This window comes from Pezoporus flaviventris, unplaced genomic scaffold (assembly GCF_033815535.1).
Source record: "Pezoporus flaviventris isolate CSIRO_AGI_PZ_B2104156 unplaced genomic scaffold, CSIRO_AGI_Pfla_v1 ptg000049l, whole genome shotgun sequence".
In the NCBI taxonomy this organism is placed as follows: Eukaryota; Metazoa; Chordata; class Aves; order Psittaciformes; family Psittacidae; genus Pezoporus; species Pezoporus flaviventris.
Window position 1 is genome coordinate 3,056,735 of NW_026892597.1, and position 16,405 is coordinate 3,073,139.

The 16,405-nt window shown below is 43.2% G+C and overlaps 1 protein-coding gene and 1 long non-coding RNA gene across 5 annotated transcripts in view; both read left to right on the forward strand.

The window, feature by feature from the left end:
• SFMBT2 (Scm like with four mbt domains 2) overlaps window positions 1-8,352 on the forward strand; it is a 107,472-nt gene extending 99,120 nt beyond the window's left edge. For all 4 annotated transcript variants that reach the window (XM_061468625.1, XM_061468624.1, XM_061468623.1 and 1 more), the window contains 5 exons: window positions 2,253-2,428; window positions 3,439-3,611; window positions 5,392-5,640; window positions 5,791-5,919; window positions 7,930-8,352. In XM_061468625.1, the coding sequence (XP_061324609.1) occupies window positions 2,253-2,428; window positions 3,439-3,611; window positions 5,392-5,640; window positions 5,791-5,919; window positions 7,930-8,070 (868 nt within the window). In that variant the 3' untranslated portion in view covers window positions 8,071-8,352. The remainder of the gene's footprint in view (window positions 1-2,252; window positions 2,429-3,438; window positions 3,612-5,391; window positions 5,641-5,790; window positions 5,920-7,929) is intronic.
• A 242-nt stretch (window positions 8,353-8,594) lies between these two features.
• Window positions 8,595-15,254, forward strand: LOC133277073 (uncharacterized). The gene is made up of 2 exons (XR_009746078.1): window positions 8,595-10,340; window positions 11,252-15,254. It is a non-coding gene; the product is annotated as an uncharacterized LOC133277073 (long non-coding RNA).
• Window positions 15,255-16,405: the final 1,151 nt, after the last annotated feature.

The window sequence follows — 16,405 nt, forward strand, 5'->3', positions numbered from 1 at the left end:
TGAATACAGCACTTTTGCAGGGAAACAAAACCAGATGCAGTCTTTTCATCCTGGTGGTGAAAGTCAGAACAAGGACAAATAAATAACTTAAATACAGACACATCCAGGCATAAAATGAGGCCCAGGCTCATGAGGTAGAGGTACAGGTGCCCCTGCTGCCAAGATTCTTCCAGTGTGGAGACCCTCAAGGGGAGGAAGTGATGCTTTAGTCCAACCAACGTGTTGTTGGGGTTCAGGTGAAGGTAAGACACTGAAACTGCAGCCTGTCACAGGAGTCAGACTTACTGACCTAATGATCTAGGCTGTCATTAAACTTAATGGCTCCTGTAGAAGTAATAAGGGCAGGAATCTCTTCAAACACACTGAAAAGAAATATAAAATGTTTAGAAGTATATATTTAAATGCCCATGGAATTTGTTCTTTTGATATTAGGTATATTGCCAAACCCTCTTTAGCTAGTTTGCCTATGAAGTTATTTTGTAGGGAAGCTGGGATAACAGTTCCCTGTACGTGGAAGGAACACTTTTTCCATTTTACATCATCTGTCCAGGTCTGTTGGGGTGCATGAAGTGTTGGCTTATTAAGTTATTCATTCATTCAGGTGAATGAATCCAGCATTGTCTCCATGACCTGGGGTCCTTGGTTGTGCACCGCATGGGCTGTTAGAGCCTGGTGCCTTGCAGAAATGCTGGTTTAGGTTATGAAAGAGGTAACAGTTGAGATCAAGTCTTTTGTGACTTGAGAATGATTGATCTAGGCTCTCCTCAGACCCAAGTTTCATTTGGATACCCCTCATAACACTTCATAACACTTCATATACCACCGTTGGAAACCCTTTCCCTGTACACCAGGAAAGAGCTTTTTGGGAGGGAAAGCAGCAAAATGTGGTTTCTCAGTTGCTTTGTGCTCATTAAAACTTCTAGAGAGGGAATAGGGTCTGGACATATACCGAGTATTTTAGTTCTTCAGCCACATCTCCTTTGTTTCACCTTCTCCTCTTCCTCTTCCATATCTGACTATCAGCAGCTGATTCCCTGCTAGGGAAATGTGAGTCTTAATACACTTACAAATGCTTTTTCTCATTGTTCCTGATGACTGTCATGAAGGGATCTTTGTCTTTCATTGCCTCCCATCCAGTAATCTTTCTTCCACTGTCTCTTCCTCTTTTGTGTCTGTTACTTTTCTCTCACCTAAGCACATTTATAATGCCTTAGTACCAGGCTCTTGCATGACTGCCTCTTGTGTTATGTTCCCTAAGATGTGTAAGAGATGTTTTAACAACCTTATCTCACTGTTTACAATAGCTTGGTGCTGCTGTTTAATAAATTATAGGGATAATTGGTTTTTCAGAGTTCACATCTACAACGTATTCCAGCAGGAATGTAACTGTGTCTTTCTTAGCCATTTATTGCTCAGAAACACTTCATATAAAACAGTGAAATAAATGTTTTAGTAGCACATGGACAACAAATTTAAGGCAAACATTTCAGTGCAGTTTCTGCTCTAAGCACTCCCTGTAGGAATCAGTTTTTAGGGCCTGTTGCTGCAGCTAACTAACCAAGAGACTCCTGGTTAGTTCCTCAGGTTCTGTAATGCCCACATCACATACTGGTGAAGCCTTCTGGTCCCAGTATGGCAGACAGTGCAGTTTCACTCAGATACTTCTTCACATTGTATGTACCCCAGTAACCACAGTTGGCACAATGAAACTGGGGGCTTGTTGTGAGCTGGAATGTGAAGTGAGTGCTGCCTCAAGAAAGATGGCAATGGAGAAGACTAGAGGTGTATCGGGGGCTTATAGAAGGGGTCTTCAGTTGCAGCCTGCCCACAGGGTGGTGACCAGAGGGCTCTGCAAGGCATATAAGCTTCTCATCACAAGTCATTATATGAAGAGAGACTACATGTCTCTCTGTAAAACTTAACATCCTTTCATAATATAGACTTGCTGTCCTGTGTAGTGTCCTCACCAAGCCTACTGTGTTTTTTTTCCATCCCATCTACAGATACATTCAATCTGCGTATGCATTCCTTAACAAATCATGTCCACACGTCTGATTCATTTCACCCTGCCTTTCCTTCCTCAAGTCCATCTGAAATGGAGCCACTAAAACAATTGGACCTATCCTGCCTTCCTAGGAGAGGCACTCCAAACATCATTAGGAAAGGTATCTCCCTAACAGAGGAGACTGGTCCGTAGCATCGAAGGACATCACTTGGTTGGTGACATGAAGCTGTCTTGTACTCTTTTCTAGGTACAGAGGGAAGACATACAGGGCAACTGTTAAGATTGTGAGGACTTCGGATCAGGTGGCAGATTTCTGCAGAAGAGTCTGTGCAAAGTTGGAGTGCTGCCCCAACTTGTTCAGTCCTATGCTGGTGGCTGAAGTCTGCCCAGAGAACTGCTCCATTCATACTAAAACTAAGTACAGTGAGTATTGGCCAAAAGGCTTCCCATTGCTACCTGGGAGTTAGAGCAGTGGAAGACTCTGCACCAGATAGTGATGGAGAACGGGATTTGTGTAATAACATTAATACTGAGTAGGATTCATCTCATCTAAGAGCAGTTACTTAATCCTGACCAGGCCACCATAAGCTCCCTTAATATTATGTACGGAGAAATAGGCATCTCCATCTCACTTCATCCTAATACATCTGTTTGAAAGTAATTATTTTTGGAAGTTTTGCCTTTTCTTCACATGTAAAGTTAATATAAGGAGCACATAAAAGGAAGCTGCAGCTGAGATTTAAACTACCTCTGAGACAGCTTTGTTAGGTGAGATGAATCCTGTCCTACTCAGTGAATAATTTCTGGCATACACAGCAGCACAAGCCAGTATCATGATACTGAGGTGCTGGAAGCGATTTGGAAGCACTGACTCTCTTCTCAGGGTTTGTAATATTTAAACATATTCCTGCCTATTCAGGAAGGCTGAAGCTAGGCATGTGTTCAACAGTTTTTTGTTGTCAATGTTACTGGTATTGATTCCAAAACAGGTCAAGAAAGTTGTGTAAGTGCTGTCTTTCTTCCACAAAGGTTGCAAGAAACTAATACGATCCACTCTCTGCTGAAAACATTAGCAACTGAAAGTGTATGTAGCATATAACTCATGCAGAAGTACATTGGATCAAATCTGAAGCATGTTGGCCTCTCTCCCTCCAGATCACTGCTCAGCTTAATGGAAGCTTTGCCTAAGTACCTATTGTTGAACTCTGAACAACTCATCATCAATAAATCTGTACACACAAGAGCTGTAGCTGTCTGTGCTAGTCCAAGATGACATATTTAAACTGGATATTTTTTTCCAAATCAGTGTCTTTTAAAGTCCCTTGTAAAAGCACTCCTAGAAGTGCAGTACTGAATCAGTAGCAAGAAGCAAGCTGAAGTTTCCTTCTCTTGGTGTTAAAGTTTTTAATGGGTATTGTGCTCCATCTCTCCAGCTTATTACTATGGGAAGAGGAAAAGAATCATTAAGCCACCAATAGGAGAAAATAACAACATGAAAAGCGGACACATCAAGCCAGCCAGACGCAGGAAAAGGCGGAAATCCATCTTTGTGCAGAAGAAAAGGAGGTCGTCAGCTGTTGATTTGAATGCTGTGGGCTCTGCAGAAGTATGTATTGCTCTGGGATAAATCAACAAAACACCCTTAGTGCTTTTTTGTCTCCCCATCTGCATCTTGCTTTTGGGGAGCTTCTTAGCAAACCTTAACACTTTCAGTTCACATTTGAATCCCTCCTTGCTGTTCTGTTCTTCTAAAGCCAGTCTTCTTTTATTGGGACATTTTGGGGACTTTTACCCTTGTCCATGCTAGAGTTAGCAATTAGAGGCTTTGCTCCCACCTTCATAAGGCTCACTAGCTAACATGCTGCCTAATATTATATCTTTGTTTTCTTTTCCTTGCTTGTAAGCCTGTAGCCAGGCAGATGAGCCTGTGCTGTGCACAGAGTGAACGTCTGTGATCCATGTCCAAGATCTCTAAGAATTATAATAAATAATAATAACTCGTGGTTTCAAGGGCTTTTATTTTATTCATTAACCATTCATGGTATCTTTGACTCACAACATCAACCAGTAGATTTTTGAGAAGCTTTAGAACACAAGCAAATAGTTTGTGTCCCAAATACATAGTAATTGAGGCCTCAGTCTTTCCAGTATGCTGTGTGGTATGTCCTAGCTTCAGCAGTGATTTGTGTCCAGATACAAGGTGGAGCAGACCTAGTTCTATGTGTACAGTTCCTGAGTGATTTTCCCATGACAGTAATGACAACATTTATGTGTGGTTTCCCTTCCTCAGCTGAGTGCCAGTGATTGCTGCTTTGTGCAATGTGAAATAAAACTGATTTACTTAAATTCCCTCTACTTCAGCTGGAGGGGAATATTTTAGTTAGTTTTCAGTTGATTGCTTGCATCTTCATGACTTGATCCTCATTTAGGTGTAGTTCTGCTTGATTTCCTTAGATTATATCTGCTTCAAAAGATTTTTAACTCATGTTAAGCCTAAATCAACCATTAGCCAAGTTTTTCAACCTTTCAGCCAAAATAACTTTGTCTACAGTTGCTTTTCCACTTAAGACCTAAGGATATGGCTTGGATACATGCTTATGCTTTGATTAGAGCTAAGCTATTGAAACCATTTGAACAATTATATATATACACATATGTATACACATAAATATAAATTTCAAATATATGTATACAAAGTTCAAATATGCAGTTTCCATCGGTTGGTGTGTGCTTGCAGGCTCTGTGTGACAGAAATAACAAGAATCTAGTACAATATCCCTTAGATTTAAATTTGTGCTTAACCTTCAGCAGTTAAGTGTCGGGCTGAAAGTAGGGAAATCCAGGTGAAATCCTCTTCACAGAAATGCCAGATAAGGAGTCAAGGACAAATATGCACTTGTACATCTTAGATATTTTTAAAAGGCACCCAAATTTCTTGCCTTCCTGTACCAGTGACACCCATGACACCTGAAGCAAGGTGGAGGTTTAAATTCAAGCTTATTTCTGATTTTACATAATCTCAAGCATCCTGAGTTTCATTTTATCCTTTTAGTATTTTCCATTTCCCCTTTTCATGCCCATCTTCAGTGCCACAATTTGAGATACCAGCCCAATGTAGGAACAGTTGATGCCAGATGAGTTATTGCTGTTGACCTTTTGTTAGAAACAGATGAATGATTTGCCCGTCATGCATTTTTTTTCTTCTACAAATCTAAATTGAGGGCTAATCTACTTAGCACTGCAATGAAAATAAGTTAATTCAGTTAAAATAAATGTTACCCTGGACCAGCATGGGGATGGACATGCAGTTTGACCTAGTGCCTTTTGATTTGCTGCTGCATTAATCTCTGAGCCTGGATCCTGTTTCTCTGATGGTTCTTGTGCAGGAGAGTGAAGATGACGAGCCAGATGTGATGGAGGATGAGACAGGAAGTGAGGAAACCAGCTCAGAGCTCCGGGATGACCAGACAGATACCTCCTCCGCTGAGGTCCCCTCCACCAGACCCAGGCGAGCAGTCACCTTAAGGAGCAGTACTGAGTCAGACAGACCTCCTCCCATGGAGAGAGCCCGACGGAGCCGGAGACCACAACCCCATTCCTACAGTGAGGCAGAGAAGTGTACTCAGGTCAAGGAAGTGAGTATGTCCATAGGCTTTCACTCGCAATAGCAGTGTTCTTCCTAAATCAATCTTCAGTGCCAAGCCTTCCTCATCTGAGGAGGGCATCCTTGCCCTGGTACTACACAAGGTAGTTTTCTTTATGAGGCCTTTTGATTTTCTTTATAGGAAATTAAGCAAGAAGAGGAGGAGAAGCTCATCCTGGACAGTAATCCATTGGAGTGGACTGTGACTGATGTCGTGAGGTTTATTAAACTGACGGACTGTGCACCCCTTGCCAAAATATTTCAGGAGCAGGTAGAAGTCTTCATAACTCACCTCTTTGTGGTGTCTATTCCCATCACAAAAACAGAGCAGCATGTACCACCTTGGTAGCTGGGCTTGGGGCTTTGACAAAGAGATTATGAGCAGACTTTAGATCCCATCAGGCCAAGTTGGCAAGGCATGGAAACCATTAGAGGCTTGAGTCAGAGCCTTGCCTGATACTCAGACCAAAAACCCCATAGCTTGATTCCTTGTGAAAAGCAGAAGGTTTAGACCTTTCTAGTTCATGCCAAGGTCCATAGTACCATCCTGGTGTCACATAGGTGGGCATCTCAGTGTAGAAGCAGTTAGTGGGTATCTGGTACATAGCAAGCTGTCTCCCCTGTCCTCATAGATTCCACCCTCTGTAAAAACATCAGCCTTGGCAGCAGAAAACTTCTACTTGAAGCCACAACTGGCTGCCTGAGTTTTGTCACTAACACCTAAATAATTTGAGGATGTAGATGCCTGCTTCCCATCCACATCCCCCTGAAGATGTGGCAGTCAGGCCCTTGGATGACCTAGTTTTAGGAGATGCCAGGCATCTCCCCAGTAAGCAGATAGATTTTCAGGAGCAGGAGCCAATGTTCTTCATCTCAAATCAGTGGGAACATGTAATATTTATGTAGAAACAGCCATTCTTTGGTTAATGAGTGACAGCCACTGTGAAAGTAAAGGGAAATGCTAAGAAATCATAGTTAGAATGAAGCAAGAGTGCTTAATTAGTCCATAGCCAATGGCAGTCACTGGTATGGCGAACTGCACATTGAACTACCTTTGATTCTTCACCATGAGTGACTCTGTACTTGAGTAAAGCTGCTTGAACTGGGAGAAGTTGAAGTCTAGAGCAAGGCTGAAACACTCTATAGTGAGATGCTGTAGTCTCTATGTCACAGCGTGCTCCGACCATTTGTTAATCAGCCTGGAGTAACTCCAGGGCCTGAAAGCCAACCCTGTCTCTCCTTTGCCAAAGGGTTTTATGGGGACTTTATTCAAACACAGATGACTGGAGCTTTTCCTTATGATTTGCAAGGAAGCTCTGGTGCAATGGGACAAGCCATCAGGATTCAGTGGAGGGAGAACCTGGGCAGTGGATAGTCCTGATCAAAGCATACATAAGGTGTCCAAAGCCTCCTTGTGCTTAATGCTACCTAACCAGGGCTGTCCTGGGGAGTTTATGTTGCCTGTGAGTTACAGTGCTTTTTCTGTGCTTACATTCTCATCCTTCCTAAGGGGTAGAAAGGAGTTTTGTAGTTGTCTGCTTCTCAGTCCATTAAAGAATAAAGAGGACTTGAGCTCTTAATTAAGAGGAGGATCATAAAACCAACAGAAATCCCAAATAAAATTGCTTTTGTCTGGGTGCTAGGTCATGGAGTTTGGTATATAGATATGACTGAGGGAAGGATGTGACCTCCAGATGTCCATCCCACCCTACACCATTCTGTGCTTCTGGGACATTAGGGAGTTCAATAGCTCTGGGTGGTCCAGGACCCTTCATCTTGGTTATTCAGCAGCTCAGGTGGAGCAAGGCAGGTCCTGGGTGCACCGGGGAACATGGCATGGAGCAAGGCAGACATAAACCTGTGCTGAGCAAATCATGGCCAAAAGACGTGGTGGAAGGGTGTGAGTTGGCAGAGACCAGCATCAGTTTCCCTATTCAGCTCCCTCCTGTATCTCATGGTCTGCCCTGTTTTGGTTCCTCTCTCATAAAATGGGACTAATCAGACCTCTGTGGACCCTGCAGAGTTTCTTTAGGAGCTGATCCTGCATTTCATTAGCTGGGAGGCTTTTGCCAAACTGGGGGCCTATGGAGACATGCTAGACAACTTCTGAAAAAGCATGAGGGATTCCAAAGAAACTAGATGAGAGCAGCATCAGAACAGGAGAAAAAGGCAGAGGACAAAACTGCCTTCAATTCTGGGGGCAAACTTCCCTTCTTGCTTATGCTTTTTGCCCTCCAGAGTCCACAAATAAAACCATTTTCACTGTGTTTTTCTACCCCAGGACATCGATGGCCAAGCCCTTCTGTTGCTGACACTGCCCACTGTGCAGGAATGCATGGAGCTGAAGCTTGGTCCAGCCATCAAACTGTGTCACCAGATCGAGCGAGTAAAAGTTGCTTTCTATGCACAATACGCCAACTGACTGCACTTCCCCATTTTTTTCTGTTCTCCTTCTTGTTCCCTCTCTTTTTTAACATTTCAACTTGTTCAAGGTTGGTTTTTTTCCCTTTTTCTTTTCCAAGAACATGTGGAATTGGAAGCACTGGGAATTTATCTGGAGGGAAGAAAAAACCCAATAATCTGCAAGAGAAAACTAGCAACAAATTGGACTAATTTTTCTGTACTTGTAAAGCACACTAAAAGACTGCTGGCATCTCTCCTCAAGGGCCTCGCCAGCCTATCAGTGGTGCAAGGCCAGCACAGATCAGATCATAGAATCATAGAATAGTTATGGTTGGAAAGGACCTTAAGATCATCCAGTGCCAACCCCCCTGCCATGTGTAGGGACACCTCACACTAAACCATATCACCCAAGGCTCTGTCCAACCTGGCCTTGAACACTGCCAGGGATGGAGCATTCACAACCTCCCTGGGCAACCCATTCCAGTGCCTCACCACCCTCAGAGTAAAGAACTTCTTTCTTATATCCAATCTAAGACTGATGGTTTGTCATTCATTAAAACAAAGCTACCAGTGACAAATGCATTCCCAAGGAGAAGGGTCAGACATTTCCAGATGATGATAGTTTGTCTAGGCCAGTTTCTGGACATGAACGTTTCTTTTAGCCAACTCTGACACACTTCTTTCATATTGAAATGTAAGTGATCATTTTTAGCCTTACCTGGGTCTTACTGCAAATTTGGTCTTAGTGATCAATGGGCTTTTTTCCTCCTGCCTCTCCAATCTTACAAAAGGAAAAAGAGTTATGCCAGTCATATGCTATTTGTTATTCCCGAGTGATTTATCACAGAGGACTCGACCCACAGTCTTTGTACGGTACCAAACAAAGCTACAGTGAACTGACTGGGGTGCAACAAAACCTAGTGTGTGTAACGCATCCTGAGCCACGCTGGCTGTGCACAATAAGCTGAATGTCTCTGTGATGGGATCTGTACAGTACTGCATTCTTGTACAGGAATATGCATGAAAGCTTCCGTAGTCAAGCCCATCCTCTTTAAATCCAAGTTGCTTGAAAGACCTGACTTTGAGCTCCATAGGGTGTGAAAGAAAAGGCTATTCAGATTTTATGATGAGACTGGGTGAATGCTGGTTTCGTTTGCACCTTCATGAATCTGGTTGCTAGGTGGGAATAAAAAGCATCAGTCTTTTCAGGCTTTTTACACCATGGTGCTTTCGACAAACTGAGGATACAGCCCAACACAGTCTATAGAAAGCCAGGCTGTCCCAAGTGCTACCCTAGATAGCAAAACAGGGGACTTGCTTCATGCCAAGCAGGCTAAGCACCAGAGAGGGTGAATAAATGGGTCGGGCACCTTGGGTTGGCCTCAGCTGTGTTTATAGGAGAAATATTTCCAATTTTCTTTGCAGGGCTATATGACCCTGTTAGTCCCACATGTTGAGCCTGGATTTGCTGTAACTCAGCAGAGGTTGGTGGCATCACAGTGATGTAAAATTCTCCCTAAAGCAAGAACCAAACTGGGACCAAGTATGAATTTTGCTCTAAGGTGGAAGTGAATCCCTCCCTCAGAAGTGAATTGGATGGTTTGTGCTGAGTTTTAGCCTGATTTCATAAGAAAGCACTGACTTTGGCAGACGTTTGTTGTTCTCAAACTGTAAACAGACCCTTGTTCCCTGGGCTCAGGAAACTCAGCTTGGAAGTTGTACACAGCTCTCTTCTGATGCTGTGATGCCAAACCCCACTCGGTGAAGACCTCTTAAAAAAGAAATCTCATTTCTAGCTCTAAATCTGAAGACACTCCTTATGGACAGATAACTCCCACCTCAAGCACATGCAATATGGTGACAACAGCCTTGGATCAGATAATGCTGCTGACCTCTGTGTGCTCAGAACTTATTGACTAACACTAGGCTATAGCTGCTGCTTTCTCCTTCATCAGTTTCCTTCTTAAATTCCTGGGATTAAAGGGGAAAAGCCTCAGAAATAAATATGCTGGATTTCATCTGAATTCACCCTAGAGCATGTGTTAAGCAAGAATTACTGACTCCATTTGCCATGCATCACTGGGGAATTTCAGTCTTTCATTGAGTTTCCCTATTTTCCACTGAGGAATGTGATGGGTGCACCTGCTGCGGGCTGGGCCAGATCCTGCCAACTCCTGAGACTTCATCAGAAACTTCCTGACCTGAGAGATCAGCAGGACTGGGTCTGTTCCTGATGTTGTCTCGTACTGAAGATCCTGTTGTTCAAGTTTGAACCAGCTGAACAGAAAAGTAGTCACCTCTGTATCACATGTTTTTTTTTGTTTCTCAGAAATCCAGAAGTTTTCAGTAGTGGTACAGACATTCAGACACTGGGTTTTAGACTGGATTTCCTACTGATGGTAGCAGTGGACTGTGTCCATGCAACTGGTTTGACAAGTCCTCTGGATCAATCTTAGGGTCCCTTAAAGATGTTGCTCCTTGATTTGTCTCTGAAGACAAAAGGATTGTGCCCAGCAAAATGAGAGCACAGTCCTTCCAATGGCTGGTACAACATCTGTCAGCAGGAGATAGCTCCCAAAAGACTGCTGCCAGGAGAAGTGACATATGAGGACATTCAAGAAAGCGAAGCAGAATGGCTGTTCTCTAACCAACATTCCAGCACTGATTCTTTACTTAGCACATCCACCTTCTTCTGAGCTTCCTTTGCTGCTCTGATGTACTTGGAGTTTCCAGCCTCTGGGATTTGTCAGAGACATTTAACACTTCCTGGGATGAAACCATCATTATTTTCCTCATCAACCTTGTACCTGTAAATGCTCTTATGGCAGCTAACTACTCATGGAGCTACAGCCGGGGAGCAGACAGCCACAGACTCTGAGAGCAACCAGCTCTGATGGTGGCCAGACAAAGGATGGGTGAAGCATAGACCCAAGCACATGGGAATCTTTACTGTTTGTTCAGGGAAATTAAATCATATTTAAAACTCACCTATTAAACAACAAAAAAAAAGAGTTTTAATTTTACCTTGCGCCTGCTTTTTTTATTTTCTCAGGTTTCTTTCTCCTCACCATTTGTCTTGCAATTTATTGTTCTTCGGTTTGGTCTCATTTATTACTCTCTGTTCTTCCAGAGAAGATGATAGACTGGAATCTGTGTCCTAAAATTGCCTTGGGTGGTAAATGCTTTATTATTTCTTTTAGTCTGCAGGTTGGGAAGAAATAGGGGACTGGGCTCCTGTTGTCTGTTGCACTGAATGCCTTCCAGAAAAGCTGGAGCTGAACTTCTTAGACAATTTCTTAAGCAAGTGGAAAATGAATGGTATGCTTGAATTGCCACTTACAGCTTGAGCAGAGATCAGAAGGAACTGTTTACTCTTGCCTGGACTTCATTTCAATTTTGGAACATTAGAAGGGCTTTGGAATAATGTGCTTCAAAGGAGATGTTGGAAATCTGATCTTGCTAGGGTAAATGTCACTTTACTTTGCAATGTAGAAATACAAGCCACTGGAAGGCTTTTCTAGTCTTAGTTAAATTCAGAGCTGGTGCAACTTCACATACACCGATGACATTGGTGATGCCACTTCTTCTCCCCACCCCTGTTCTGAATTTGGCATCCAGGCCTGAAGTTTGTTGTGTTATCAGCTACAAAAGGTGATCACTGTGAAGTGCTGAACTCATGGTTTTCCAAGACCATTGCACAGGGCTGAGGAGCAACCTTGATGTTGCTTTTGGGCTGTTGGATGCTGAACTTCAGCACATTCATAGGGACCACTTTGCTCCCACAGGAAGATGTAGGCAACTGTTACTGGCCTCTGTTCAGGCATAGGGCCAAGGGTGGGCATTTCTGGAGCAGAAGGAGGGTGTTGAAGAGTGTATGGTACTTGCCCATCTTCATCTGCTCCTTTTGAGCTTGCTCTCAGTCAGGTTGAACAGACCCATGCACAAGTCCCTGCTACCTTCCCAAACCCCTCAGCACTTACCTTGACAGTATCAGCCAATTCCCACTCTGCAAGCCCACGGTGCCAGTCTGCAAAATTGGATTAAAGCATTGATTTAGAGGAATGTCCATGATTCCCTGTGTGGCTGTCCTGCCTTCCTCCTGCTGTCATGGATGCTTCTCTCCCACCTTGAAGAAAAATGTTGTCTTTTGACTTCAGAGCTTTTCTTCCCTTTCCAGCTTGAAAACACAGCTCCCATCCACATTCCCATTTTGTTTTCAGCACCAGGATCACCAAACCCTGACTTTTTCTACCTGTCAGAGGTGCGATGGCCTCTCAGCTCTTGAGAAGGATTTTATGGTCTCCAGCTCCACCGTGTTAACCAAATGCAATAGCTCTTGATAGGTCCTGCAGGGTGCAGAACACCTCCTAGAAATGCAGTGTGTCCTCAGTGACCACTGGAGTCAGTAGATGGTTACACACCCTGTCCTTAGTGAAGCATCAACTGAGGCATGTCCTAGCTGAGATGGCCTGACCCACACTGCCAGAGGTATTCAGATGTCTGGTAGGATTCACAAAGTTCCTCACTAAGTTGAACACCTAAAACCCATCAATATTTCACTCTGGGTAAACATCTAATTTGCCTTAAACTGGGAAGTCACCATTCGTTGGCTTTAACCTTCAACCTTTAGCGGTCCCCAGTCCTGTGGTGTGGAGCAAACACCATCTCAGCTCTTTGAAGGCAAACCAGGCACTGCTGGGCTGCCATAATCAACATTTGGTCATGTAAAAAGCCTCCTTTGCTCTTTTCAGGGCACAGAATTGGGTTTGGCAGAGCTGCAGAGCCATCGCAGTGTTTTACAAGCTCAGTACCATCAGGGCACTTCAGATACTTTTTGCTTTTCTGGTGCAGTGTGTCTGGAAATCAGTGAACTTGGACTTGTCTTCCCATTTCCAAATTCAAGTGCCAAAAGAGAAGAACATGCTGCAACTGAATTCCATTAAAACCAGCTTTATTATATGTAGATAAATATAGTCTCAAGGGCTCCATTTTGGTGCTAAGATATGTCAACGCTTTATTTTCCATTGCTTGGGATTACAAAGCTGATTCTTTACTCCAGGAAATATTTTCTGTGATCTGCAACATCTTAAGCATTATGATTTATTTCCTTTTTTGTGCCTGTAGATTTTTTTTACTCAGATACGCTCAACAAATACACCAACCCCCAATCATGGGAGTTTAGGAGATGTTTTATACAGTATATTTATGTAAAAACTCTTTCAAAATGGGGTTGCATGTATATTTTCCCCTCAGTGATATCCTTTATCACATCCGCTGACCCAGAACTAAAGGAATCTGTTACTCAGGATTGGATCCAGCAGTAACTGAGGTTAGTGGAAAGGCCCTGACAGATTCCTTCTCCTAGCAGGCAGAAATCTATCTGAAATCTGCCAAACTTAACAAGAGAGGGCTTGTGTCCTTAGGTGCTCATGAAATCCCAATAAAACAGCAGAAGCATTTAATATTCTCATTTATTCTTTGGTACAATAGTCTAGCAAGAAGTGTAAATGATCTTAATGGCTGCATTTAGAATATTAGCCAGTTATCAAAGATGAGAGGTTTACAGCCCAGTAGTCATTTAAATGTCAGCTGTGCTGCAGAAGAAGAGTGGTTTTGCAGTGATTTCATGCCACGCACTGGAATTCTCTTGTAGAAGATGACGCGTGAACAGCACAAAACCAACATGGGTCATAGTTTTAAATTCTCATGGCCTTTCTCTTGTTTTGGTCTTTCATGTTAATTCTTACCCTGAAAAATGTCTCATGTTTCTAATGTAAAACTCCAGCCTCTGTAATGGCCCATGACAGAGCACACCAGCAAAATACATTATTATCCATCATCACACTATAGATGAGATGGTTGTTGACAAGTAGTTAGATCAGGTGAGACAAGGAGATCTTGCTTCACACCTTCTTGAAGAAGCTGTCTATGCATCCTGAAAGGCAGATGTTCCCCACAGTTCACTGTGGAGGGACAAATGTTTCCAGTGATGCTATTGCTGAATAGGTCACACAGCCCAAGTAACCTAATGCAGCAGGTCAGTTGCTGTGTGCTGCCTACCCACAGATATTCCTGGTCTTGATGTCTGCCAAGGATGTGGGAGAAGGGAGGGAGGGTTTCAGGGAAGGAAGGAGGGCTTGAGATATCTTTATAGGGAAGGGCCTCTCCCAACAGAATGCACAGCTATGGTCCATAAGCATCATTCCTGAAGGCTTCTCTTGAGTATCTTTCAGAGCAAAGATGGTTTGAATCCCAAGAGGGCCAGATGAGATGAAGGAAAGAAGCTGGCAATACGCTTGAGAGATACAATGCTGAAAGGTTTGTATTTTGTTTCCCTGGTGGAGATACAGAGATTTAGCTCAGGTGGGTCTATACTTGGCTGAACAGTAGGGAAAATAAGTCTTTTCCTTGTATCAAACTCCTGTGAATTTTCTGGCTTTGGAGGGGCTGAAGAACCTCCTCTTGCACCTTTCAGACCTCCATAGGAAATGTCAGGGGGTAAAACCTGAGCTCTCTCCCATAGAAAAAATGACATTGTTCTGAGTTCAGGTTGTAGGTCTACAAAACACTCTGTGTTCTGATGTGACAGGAAGAAAACGATCATCCCCAAGTCACCCCACCTGCTTGTTGTTGCTCAGTCTCATGGGAGATTATGGACCTTATATCTGCTTATAAATTAGTGCATCAAATTGCCCAATCTCAGTTCCACCAAACCTTGAACAGGATGTACCATGTGGGGACAAGGCAATCACTTAAACCCTTCTGTCTCTTATGAACAACAGAAATTAGCTCCGCATAACCAGCAGTTATGGTCCATTCGTGGTGATGCACGTTGGAAACCTTTGAATTGATTGCATTCCAGTTTGTACTGAAGATTTTCTTCAAACTCTGTGTATATAATCCCTTTGGTGTGTTACAAATATGTATGTGTGTATATATATGTATATATGTGTGTGTGTATATGTACGTGTATATATATACATATAAATCAATCAATGCTGGTGTTTTTACTTTTTGAAGTTCACAGGGCAAAGGGCATGTTGTTAGTTTGCTGTAAGATTCTATTCTGTATATATGTTTTCATGTAAATAAATGAAAATCTATATTCAGAGTTATATTTTAATTTTTATTCAAAATGAAATAAATCCCCTTTTTACTTCAAACAATTGTAAGCCACATTGTTAATAAAGTAACAATAAGTCATATCTGTTTCCAAGGTAGTTTTTTGCTTGGCTGGGCAGTGAGGGTTCTGTTTTGATTTGGCTCATCCCTAAGGAGGTAAGGTGAGAAAGCCATCAGCTTGGCTTTACTGCACATACCAACTTACCTCCATCTTGAGTGACCTCATGTATATTCTAAGACAGGCCAGTCTGGATTTATCTCTTGCAGTGTAAGACACTTACAGAGGGATCTCTGGAGGCTCCCTTTGTGTCCCTAGATAGAAGCACCTGCAGAAAGCTTTAGGTTGGCCACATTGAATCACTCAGTGCCTTTGGAGGACATCTAGAAAAGGTGAACTCTTCATTTAGGTCAATACTAAAGAGAGGGTGAAGCTGAGCCAGTAGCCAGTCTAAATGGTTGGGCATAGATAGGCATTAGCTGTGGTTGGATCCCTCAGAGCATAATAGACACACAATGGTATGACTTCCAGGCAGTCCAAGCAGAGGTGTTTCTCCACGTATATGTGCTCCACATGCTCCACACCCCAGCCCTGATGAATGTGTCCAAGCTACCTGGACCACAGGTTCCCAAGCCTCCAGGGAGGCACAACACAGCCTCCTTGGTGTTCACCCTCTATATAGATGCCAGTGTATGTATGTCCAGCCTGTGTGCTTGTGATTGCCCCAACCCCAGTGCAAGACCTTGCACTTGCCTTGTTGAACTTCATGAGGTTTGCACAGTCCCACCTCTCAAGCCCGCTCAAGCTCCTCTGGATGGCATCCCTTCCCTCCAGTGTCGAATGCACCACGCAGCTTGGTGTGCACTTGATCCCACTGTCCCTGTGACTGACAAAGATACTAAACAGTGCCAGTTTCAATACCACTCCCTGAGGAACACCACATACAACATTTCTCTGCAGTTAACAGGATGTATTTAGCATAAATTCCAGCGTTGCAAGTGAGTTATTCTACCTTTCAGACCTCTTAATGAGCCCTGCTCAGAAAGTTTCTATTTGTTGGGCTTGCTTGGGTACTGGGCACTTGCTGCTGGTCTCCTTACCCATCCCTTCTGCCCAAATGAAAGGGGGGTTAGTGCACTCTGAGACAGCACTATTGCATCCACTGATGTGTGCATGGGAGAAAGTGAGCACAGAGTCTACGGAATTAGCTAACAAGAACTCATATGACCCTTGG